At 36.7% G+C, this 11,644-nt stretch overlaps 1 protein-coding gene across 2 annotated transcripts; it reads right to left on the bottom strand.

Annotated features, from left to right (window-relative positions):
• Positions 1-303: 303 nt before the first annotated feature.
• LOC134654375 (mediator of RNA polymerase II transcription subunit 8) lies at positions 304-2,323 on the bottom strand. Of its 2 annotated transcripts, XM_063509849.1 has the most exons (5): positions 2,243-2,323; positions 1,875-2,082; positions 1,402-1,647; positions 912-1,008; positions 304-542 (listed from the first exon to the last, which is right to left on the bottom strand). In XM_063509849.1, the coding sequence occupies exons 2-5, from the start codon at positions 2,037-2,039 to the stop codon at positions 304-306; spliced, it is 747 nt and encodes a 248-aa protein (XP_063365919.1). In that variant the 5' UTR covers positions 2,040-2,082; positions 2,243-2,323. The 2 variants fall into 2 exon arrangements, with proteins under 2 accessions (XP_063365919.1, XP_063365912.1); XM_063509842.1 differs by having other exon boundaries at positions 1,875-2,322.
• Positions 2,324-11,644: the final 9,321 nt, after the last annotated feature.

Genomic DNA, 11,644 nt, shown 5'->3' with positions numbered 1-11,644 from the left:
CTCGCTTTTAAAAAAATATTTAGTCATCGAACATCGAAATATTGACGATGTACAATAATTTTGAACCATACCTAAAGTATATTTTTTTATTCGGTAGACTGAAATGACAGTTAATAGTATGAACATGAAATGTCATTTCATACTAACTGTCATTTCAGTCTACCGAATAAAAAAATTGACTTTAAAGGGTTAAACAAAATAAGAAAATGATGCGATGCATGATAATAAGACAAGTGCATATATGTAATCCTTTACTACTCTTACATTAAAATTACATCTAATAATAATCGAATAAGAATAAATTTATCGTTGATAGGGATGTATCTGATTGGCGGCCTTGATATTGGTCTTAATCGCGGAGGGCGCTTTCGGCATGGCGACGGCCTGCGGGCCGGGCGGCGGCGGCGGGCCGGGCGGGCCGCGCGGGCCGAGCGCGCCGCCGCCGACCCCGAGCGGCGCCAAGCCCGGCCGCAGCCCCTTGCCCGTACCCACCGCCGTCACCAGCGCGTGCGTGTCGCCGGTGCTGTGCGTCGGTTGCATACCTGGGAAATATTTATGTTTACAAATAGCTAACCTTTAACGGTTTGCACCACACAAGCGGAAAACCCTTTCTAAAAACTACAGGGAGCGTGTGAATCCTATGACCTTCACAGTCTGCTAAGTTATAGCACAAAATAAATCGAGAATCCTGTTTATGCAAAGTTTAAGTTTTCGAGTTAGACCATAAAACGCCAGTCCCTGCAAACGTGTAGTCGTCAGTTTAAGTTGTAGATTCAAGCCACAAGGCAGTCGACCCATAAAACAAGCTCAATCTATAGTTTTTACAATTTTAAACTGCTCTCAGTACCTTTGACCCTTAAGTGTTGGAACTATGATAATGAGTTGCTTGATAAAACTATTAAAAGACTCACCTTGTGATCTCATGGACTCTCCATCCCAATCCTCTCGCCCCTTGGATATAATCTCCCAAACATGGTTGACGACTTTTGTGAATTGGGCTACTTGTTTCTGTAAATAAAAATAACCTAGTAGAGTGACAAGTCTGATAATCTTCTCCAATCTTTAAATGATAATGTGACCTATTTCTCGATGAGTCTTAAGGCCAGTCCAGACGGGATGATCAAATCGACCAATTTGATCAGAAAAGACATGTGTCAATCTTGGTCAATCTCATCTATGGTCTACACAATTAAACCACCAATTTTAGATTTCTGGTGAAACTTGAGCTTTAAATTTAAAAAAATTCACTGAAACTGCATATGTCACAAATTGGTTTTCTTCCACCTAATTTTATCAGTCATAATCTTACAATCTAATAAAGTGGAATGGGCAAGCCAATTAAGTTCTCTGGTTGTAATGATAAAAGCAATATTTTAAAAATATATAAAAATAAAATCTTACCTGAGCAGTGTCATAGCTAAGTGTGCTAGCTTTATGGTTGAACTGCTGCAGCCTCTGCTCCGCCTGCGGTTCAGGCTTGGTGCGCAGCAGATCCGGCACCAAGTCATGTGTGCAAGCCGGCACCCTGCCCTCGGTGAGCCGCGACAGCGCCTCATCTCTCTCACAACCCAGTTGTAGAGGCAAGACCACTAAAGCTCGCAAGGATGGAGCCATCTCTGCTTGCAGAATTTTACTTAAGCCGGTTAACTGTGAAAAATTTACAGATCTTTGATCACAATAAAATTATAAATGAATGAAGAATGTTAAGTGAATAAGAATGTAAGTGAATTGTAAATGTCTATGATATCTGTTAAGTTTGCAGGTAGTGTAATTCTGTAAACAGTAATATAATATTTTACTTCACAATGAACAAAGTTATGTGGTTCACTTCACTGTCAATTTCCTATGTATATAAAATTAAAAAAAAAACTTACATGACCAGATAATATGGCATAGTTATCCAGAAAAGTTGGCCAGTTGATAGTTTCGTACTCATTTTCAAGTTTAGCAATAAGTGCCTGGATAGCAGTTTTTAAATCATTGACTCTGTTCAGGATTGCTTGAAGAGTTACTTCCAGCTGCTTCTCTTCACGTTGCATTTTTAGATAGGAATTTAACTAAATCTCTTACTTTTAAAAATGGCTAAAATAAACAAAAAGGATACAAATTATAGATAGAATTGTGAAATAAAGAAATAATAATTGTCGTCATTCCATTACAAAATAAATAAAGCGAGTGGAGTCCAGAATACTCTTAATGAGAATAACACAAGGTAATAATTAAATAAGCAAGGGTAGCCCACCAAACAACACAGCAGCTTAACCACAAAAAAAAGGTACAGGTATAGTACATAATTTTATTCCAGTTCAGAAAAGCTAAAGCTCAGCTCACTGCTAACAACTCCAAATGAACCATAAATGAAACGCCAACCAACAACAATTATAACTGTCATTTCACTGATTTTTTTTTTTTTTTTTTTTTTTTTTTTTTTTTTTTTTTGGATTTTATGGCCTGGTTACGAGACCTTTAAGCCAAGTCTTTATTTTAATTACACTGCACTACTATTAAAGTTTTAACACTGTGTTTTTAATGTATTTGTATATTGGTTGATATGTTTGACTGTCTTTTAGTAGATTATTAAGCGGCGGCGGGCGGGAGGAAAAATCACTATTATTTTTAAACACTTCATTTAGTTCACTGGCAAGCACTAATCTGTCAATAAGAAACTTCTGACACTTAAATATAAGGTGGTTAACGGTTCCTTCTTCAGCTTCACAGAAAGTACAGATATTGTTTTGTATCAATCCAAGTCTCCAGTCTCGTCACGACATTCGTGTTGAGTGCACGCGGCGATCTAATTTTGTTATCGCATTTATTGTTTACGCGCGGTACCTGTTGTCATGCAAGTTGTAGGCTGGTAATTCCGTACACAACATGTCTACGGAGCTACCGGACTCAAAATCAGAAATGGATGTGGAAGAAGAATTATCACAGAAACCAACACTAACAGAAGATAATGAAGTCGTAGTAAAAGAAACAGAAGATCAGGAGCAAAAAGAAGATAACCTGCATGACAGAGCTCAAAAACGAGAAAGACAGGAGGACGATGACGATCAGGGGCAATGGCAAAAAGTGGAAAACGTGAAAAAATTTAAAAAGGAGACTATAGAATTATTCCTTTCGAGTAGCGAAAAACTACCTAAACAATTTGCCATTGCAAAGTTACTTACAATTGCAGGTTTGTTCAAGATTAATAAAATTAAATATATAAATCAGTACAAACTAAAACTCGAGGTGCCCGACGAGACCTATGCAAAAAAGGTAATTGACTGTGAGGAATTTAAAAAAAAGGAATGGAAAATCCAACGAGTTTCGGAAGTGGAAATGTCGTACGGTATTATAAGAGGGGTTGACCTGGAGCTAACCGACAGCGATATACTTAGGGATATCTCCAGCCCCAGTGACGTCAAGCTTGTATCTGCAAAACGGTTACAGAAGAGAGGAGAAGGTAATAAATGGGTACCCAGCGAGGTGGCTAAAGTAATATTTTCCGGATCACAACTGCCAGCATACGTAAATATAGATAACTTACGCGTCAAGGTCGAACCTTTCATCTTTCCTGCTACCCAATGTTCAAAATGCTGGAAATTCGGACATACTAAAGCTAGATGTTCATCTCGAAATGTTATATGCCCCAAATGCACCGGTCAACATGAAAACTGTGAGATTGAGACATTCCAATGTGTTAACTGCAAGGGGAATCATATGGCTCTAAATAGATCGTGCCCAGTCTACTTGAAAGAAAAAAAGCTAAGGGAATTAATGGCGGAATTCAATTGCACATATCGGGTTGCTTGCAACATTTATGTTGAACCAGAACAACACGCTTATAAAGAGATCCGTAGCGATAATAACATTCAAGAACCCTCATTTCAAGTAAATACGCACAACAGCTTTATTGATTTAGATCTGGAAGAAACAAGTCCCCATAAATACGTACCTATCTTATCATCGTTTGCACAAACGCTTAAACGTCCTAAGTCACCGCCCGGCAACCGAGCGGTCCCTAGAAACGCAAGTAGCAGCATCAGCAAAAATGAGCGGCATCAGTACGAGCGCCCGGCGGACCGCATTCCAGAGGAATCAGCTGATAACCCGGAAAACGATCAAGTAAACAACTCGCGAAAAGTACATTTTAGTGAGTTATTAAGTCGTTTAAAAGAAATATTATTTTTAAAAAACATAAGTGTAAATGAAAAATTTAAAAATATAATTAAGTCCTGTATTGAATGGTTAGTTCTCGTAGTAGTAGATTTTATGTCTGAGTGGCCTATTTTAAAAAGTATTGTGGAAATGTTAACACATTATGGAATTTAGTCGTAAAGGTAAAAATATGCAGTTGAACATTTTGCAGTGGAATGCGCAAAGTTTAAGATCAAAAGTTTTAGCCCTTGAAAATTTATTGCTACGAGAAAAAATCCATATATGTATAATATCGGAAACTTGGCTCGAGCCAAATAGTAAATTAAAAATTGGATCTTATAATATCCAAAGACAAGACCGCGATGATTCATACGGAGGATTAGCTATTATTACTCATCGATCTATTAGAGCGCAAGTTAATAACTTTAGTTTGCGTAATGGTGGCATACAAATTATGTGTATTAAGATTTTTAATTGTTCATATTTGCAAAATATTATTGCCGTGTATTGCCCGCCTAGAGTTTCCACTACAAGAGATGATTGGAAAATGCTATTTGCGAAGTGGTCTAGTAAAACATTAATATGTGGTGATTTTAATGGCCATCATCTTAACTGGTCGTGCAAGATTAATGGTAGGGGCTCACAAATATACGATGCCGCGTCTGACTATAATTATGTGTCGCTTAATAATGGTGCAGCTACTTGGGGTAAAATGGTTTTGGACAGATGGTTGTCAAGCTCACCCGACATTACATTTGCGTCATCAGACATTGCACTCCGATTTTATTGGACGATTTTCAACGAGAGTTTAGGTAGTGATCACTTAATGATTTTCATGTCTACCAAAATCGAACTTAATAACATTAAAACACAAAAAAGAAATTTTAAAAAGGCTGATTGGACTAAATATAGGGAAACATTGATTGAGCTCTTAAAAAATAAAAATCTTAGTGGGGATCCTCAGCTAGTGTATGACACGTTTTTGCAGTACATTAATTCGGCTGCTAATGAATCTATTCCTCTGATTAAACTTTGCGCTGACCCTACTCGTACGTTTAATATTAAACCATACTGGACTCCAGAGTTGTCTAAGTCTGTGGCGGTGCGTAGGCTGGCGTTATCTCAGCTTAGAAGAAATCCTACTCCGGTTAATTTAAGTACTTATAAACAAAAAACTGCTGAGGCACAGCGCCTTATTAGGAAAGCGGCAGCAGAATCGTTTAAATCTTTTTGCAATAGTATTGATAGCACAGTATCTAGTAGTCATCTATGGAATAAAATGAAATGGTTAAAAGGGTACAAAACGGTAAGAAATTCCTTAGATTACGAAAAAACAGAGCAATTTCTTACCCGTTTAACGCCTGACTATGTACTACCACAGGACCCAGTCTTTACATCAAAAAACCCTCAACTTGAAGCGCCTATTTCCATTCAAGAACTTAATAATACCATTAAAAAGAAAGACACGGCACCTGGAATCGACGACATTTCTTACTCGATGTTATATAACCTTCCAGATAAACAAATTTTAGTTGATTTATTTAATATGTTTCTCAGTGAAGGAAAAGTACCTACGCAGTGGCGTGACATTAAAGTAATTGCTATACCGAAACCAGGGAGAGATCTCAATGACATCGCATCATTAAGACCCATATCTCTAATTTCTTGCATTTGCAAAACGTTACATACCATAATAACTAGGCGGCTAGAATGGTATTTCGAGAGTAAGAGTTTGTTTTCTAGAAATACAGTAGGCTTTCGCAGAACCCAGTCGTGTCTTGATAATTTGGCTCGTCTTGTTACACATATTCAAATAGGGTATACTCATAAACAACAAACCGTAGGTTGCTTTGTGGATATAGATAACGCATATAATAATGTTAACATTAGATCAGTTGTGGAAAAACTAGATGCAGAAGGAGTGGGGTCCTCCATATGTAAATACCTATGGGAATTTCTGAAGGAAAGACATTTATCTGTCACTGAATCTACCGGTAATAGTTGTATCACAAGATGGACGATGATAGGATTAGCACAGGGAGATCCGGTATCTCCGATTCTATTTAATATAGTAACTACGGACATTTGTAGGAGGATAAATAATGTATATATATCGCAATATGCTGACGACTTTGTACTATACGTATCGGGACAAAACTTAAGATTTATGACAATAACACTTCAAAGGGCTTTAGATCAAATGTCACAACTGTTGGAAGAGGTTAGCTTACAGGTATCTCCAAATAAAAGCAAAGTTTGTATTTTTTCAAGAGGTAGGACGCGACGTCAAGTTGAGGTAAACATAGGAGATGTTAGGCTGGAAAATGTTTCGACAGTTAAATACTTAGGACTATGGTTAGACCAATCTTTAATGTGGAATAAACAAGTTAACGACATGTGCCAGAAATTGAGAACTTTTTTAAATGTGTTCCACGTCTTGGCAGGTTCTTCATGGGGGGTTCATCCTATACACTTAAGGAGACTATACATTTCTATTATCCGAAGTCGTTTGGAATTTGCATGCTTTCTTTTTGATAACAGTTCTAAAACCAATACGGAGAAGCTAGACAGGGTTCAGAATCAGGCTATGAGAGTAGTAGGAGGTTTTATTAAAACCAGTCCAATACACGTTATGGAATCAGAATTATGTCTTCCACCGTTGGCAGTAAGAAGAAAGTATCTTGCATCTAAATTTTGGTTAAAAGCAAAATCGATCGAAAATAGTGAGAGTATTTCCATTATAGCTGACCTTGCGTCATTATGTCACCGTAGTCCGTATTGGAATACCAAAAAGAAGCCGCTATTGGTTTTAGTACATAATGAGCTGTCTAATGAAGCTATTCAGTGTTCTCACATGCTGGAAATGTTTTCACTCTCCACGTGGGTAACAAACATAGATATAAAATCACGAATATGCCTCACAATAGATAATGTCCAGGGACCCAAGAAGGGTTATAGCTCGGTGGACTTACTACGGGAAACTATAAAAACCATTTGGAAAAAGTACGATGGGTTCATACAGATTTACACTGATGGGTCAAAGATAGGAAACGCGGTTGGAGCGGCTTTTTATGATCCTCAAACGAATACCACAGCAGCTTTCAAATTAAACAATAGGATTTCTATAATGGCGGCAGAGCTATACGCAATTACCGAATCGTTGTCATACATACTGTCGTGTGATGGGACAAATTTTGTAGTGCTCAGTGACTCGAAGAGTGCGCTACAACATTTAGCTCGATGTACCTCTGGCGAAAGAGGTCTCCCCGTAGCTTACACCATTCTGGATATATATTTAAAGCTTTTAAATAGCGGCAAGAATATACAATTCCAATGGGTTCCGTCACATATAAATGTCGTGGGTAACGAGGTAGCGGATAAATTTGCTAAAATTGGAGTTGACGAAGGTATTCCTGTAAACTGTATGCCTTTCTTTACCGACTTGCTTAGAGAAGTCAAAGTAAAATGTTTTGAAATGTGGAAGGATCACTTCGATAGAAGGTCGAAAGAGAAAGGCATATGGTATAAAACTCTAGTTAGTGAACCGCCAAAGATACCCTGGTTTTATGACGCTCAGCTAAACAGACAACTTGTTGTTACAAGCATGCGACTGCGCTCCGGGCACATGCCGCTTAATGTGTTCGGGCACCTTATGAGAGTTGTGGATTCTCCAAATTGTTCAAGTTGTGGGGTAAGAGAAGATACCTACCACGCATTGGTGGAGTGTGCTCGGATCGGAGCCGACCGCAGGGCATTTGAAACGCAAGCCAAACTTAAACTAACTGACGTGGGCTTATGTAATATTTTGTTGTCTAAACCTACATCTAAGCAGACTATTAAATTGTACCACTTAATAATCAAATTGTTAAATTGTAGACAATAACCATATGTAACTATTATGAGGCCGGCATCATCGCTCAGCGACGAAGGCCTTTTTTTCCTAAATAAAGATTAAAAAAAAAAAAAAAAATCCAAGTCTGGCAAGGTGTGATGGTGCAGCATTGTGTCCGTAGCGCAACCGGTTTATAGTAGTGATAAAATCTCGACTGGCTTTTTGCAGGTTATTATACCATGGTCTTGTAGGCAGATTTTCCTGAATGCTTCCGTACCATCTTCCTTTTCCTTGGTCTTGATCTGTACTCCACATTTGTTCCCATAACATATTTACAGATAGATTTATACAAGACAAGTAATCGGACATAGGAATATACATTGCCTCGCTAACGTCGAGTGCATTTATGCCTTTGAAGGCAACATTGTCTGCTGTTTCATTGCCAGTGATTCCTTTGTGAGAAGGAACCCACATAAATGAAACTTCTACTCCTTTAAGATGACACTTAAATAACAATTCTTTAATCGCATATAAAATAAAATTAGTTTTAAAATGAATTTTCAAATGTTCCAAACCTTGAAGCAAACTTAAAGAATCACTTATTATTAGAAAATATTTACAATTATCTACATTACCAATTCGCAGAAGGGCCTGATAGACTGCATATGCCTCTGCAGTAAATATGGTACATACTTTCTGCAGAAGAAAGCTCTGAGAAAATTTACATTGAGGATCATAAATTGCACTACGCACATAATCCACACCTTTGCTTCCATCAGTATAAATAGTGTAGTAATTATTATCCGAAAGGAATTGTAACATGTCTACATTACTTTTAACAGAGTCTAGTATTTTAATTGGTTGCATAATGCTTCTGTAGTGTGAGGAATAACATGGCCAAGGATGTTGCTTTCTAATTTTACTACAGTTATTTTCAATTTCCAGAAAAATGTGAAACAACATTGGAGAGTTGCCAAGAAGAAGACCCTCTCCAGTTGCCAAGGAACCAGACACATTAACTCTATGAGGTAAAATCTTGTTTATTAATTTTGTATTATTAGAATATAATAACTTGAGGCAATATCTTTCAGCAAGCATTAGGCGTCTTAAAATAAGTGGCATTATATGTGTCTCAACTTCCATGGCCCTTATTGGAGTTGAGCACATTGCTCCAGATATAATTCTCAGAGCCCTGTTCTGCAGAATATCCAATTTTTTTGCATGTGGACTATTTACATATGCCATAGCACTATAATCAAAATGACTCCTAACTATAGCTTTATATAAAACAGATAGAATCTTGGGATCAGCACCCCAAGAGACACCAGCTAAACATCTTAACACATTTATACCTTTTAAACTGTTTTTAGAAATATATTTCACATGTTCTTCAAAGGTCAGCTTTTGATCAATGATGACACCCAAGAATTTTTTGGATCTTACTCTATCAATAGACTCCCCACTGTACATAATATTGCAAGTTGGATCATCATCACCAAAAATCATTAAGCTGCTTTTTGTGGCATTTATATTTAAATTTAATCTATTGTTATAATACACACCTAATTGATCTAAAGCTCTATTTATGTTATTTATGGCAATCTGCAAATTATGGTTACTACTGTACAAAACAATGTCATCTGCGAATTGGAGAATACTTACATTACTAGTATCAACATATTTACAAATTTCACATGTGTACAAATTGTACAATAATGGTGAAAGTGTGGCACCTTGCATAGTGCCTTTAGAAGTTGATCGAGGCCCATGTAAAATATTATTAAATTTTACAAATAAGGTTCTATTGATTAAAAAATTATATATCCACTGACATAGTCGGCCAGGGATACCAACATCGGACATAATATTGACTAGGATAGTTGGGTCAACATTATCAAACGCTCCTTGAACATCAAGGAAAACACAAACAGTGTGTGACTTTAAATTATTTGACATTTTCAGGTCGGAGATGAGTGAAATGAAACTATCAGCGCAACTTCGCCCTCGACGAAAGCCGTACTGCAAATATGGAATGATACCATTAGCCTCCACAAACCAATCTAAACGGACTTTAATCATGTTTTCAAATAATTTACCAAGACAAGATGACAAGGAGATTGGGCGATAGGAACTAGCCTGTTCTGGAGATTTATCTGGTTTAAGTATTGGAATAACACACTGTGATTTCCAGGATTCAGGAATAATTAAATTAAGCCATAATATATTAAGAACATCAAGAAATAACTTCTGGGCAGATACATGAAGCTCTTTGATTACAATATAAGGAAAATTATCTAAACCTGGACTTGTGTTACGTCTGGATCGTAGACTAGTTATGAATTCATGCCATGTAAATGGTTCCATTAAAAACTTTGAATTGCTATTGTTATTATTAATGTTAAAGTAGGTAGGTAGGGTACTAGTATCCTTTAAATTACTATTATCTGATAACTTATCTAAAAATGGAGTGATGAATTCGTCCTTGTATGATCTAATATTGGACTTGACACCTTTAAACATTTTAATCATATTCCAAATCTTGTTCATAGGGGTAGTTCTGTTAAAAGAATGGCATAAATTATTCCAACCTTTCTTTTGTTCTGAAATAGTTCTTTTTTTCAATGCGTCTAATTTTTTATAACTTATATAATTTTCTATGGTAGGATCTCTTTTATACACTTTCAAAGCATTATAGGATGCAATAACACTTTGCTCACAGATCTCGTTCCACCAAGGTGTAGGAGGTCTGCTAGCAAAATGAGTAGATTTGGTAAACTTTGGGATAATTTTATGCATAAGGGCATCAAGGCGATTGCAAAATTCTGTATAAGTGGCAAGTGGGTCATTAACATTTACTGAGAAATCCTCAAATATGCTCTTAGAGAGTTCATTATATTTGCGCCAATCAGTTCTTTTGTACAAAAATTTATCCACAGGAGCATTGAATTGATATTTTTCAGCTGTCAAAGATATTACGGTTATAGTGGGGAAATGGTAGCTACCCATACAATCGTCATGTACAGACCATTCACAAAGAGGTGCCAAGCAATCACTAGTAAGGCTGACGTCAATGGCTGAAGGGTTAATTCTAGGGCGGTTCACTGTAGTAAAACTACCATCATTTAGGATACACAAATCACACTCATCAATAACATCATATAGATCTTTACCACGACCCTTTGTTGATAAGCAACCAAATGCAATATGATGAGCGTTAAAATCTCCGCCAATAAAGATAGGTTTAGGGAGGTCTCTGATAGCATCGCGCAGCCTCTTCAATCTAATGTGACCATTAGAGGGAGGACAGTAGACGCATAGAACAGTTAAGTTACCGCGTTCGGTAGATACAGAAACAGCTATAGTTTGTATGTCCTCATAAAAGGTTGTATTTAATGTATTGTATTTCAAGAATGGTTTAATTAAAATTGCAACACCATTGTGAGGATTTTTAGACAGTCTGTAGTGAAGATTATAACCAGGAATTTTAAAATTGTGATGTTCTTTAAACCAAGTTTCATTGAGTAAACATATATCAATGTTTTTATCTTTCAAAAATTTAATTAATAAAGGCTTTTTACTATTGGCACTTTGAATATTAAACTGCGCAATACGTAACTGAGAATCTCCAGAGGGACTTAAGTCCATTATGAAGACAAATTTTTAATAAGC

Source organism: Cydia amplana, chromosome 1 (genome assembly GCF_948474715.1).
Source record: "Cydia amplana chromosome 1, ilCydAmpl1.1, whole genome shotgun sequence".
NCBI classification, from domain to species: domain Eukaryota; kingdom Metazoa; phylum Arthropoda; class Insecta; order Lepidoptera; family Tortricidae; genus Cydia; species Cydia amplana.
This window is presented reverse-complemented; position numbering and strand designations above follow the sequence as displayed.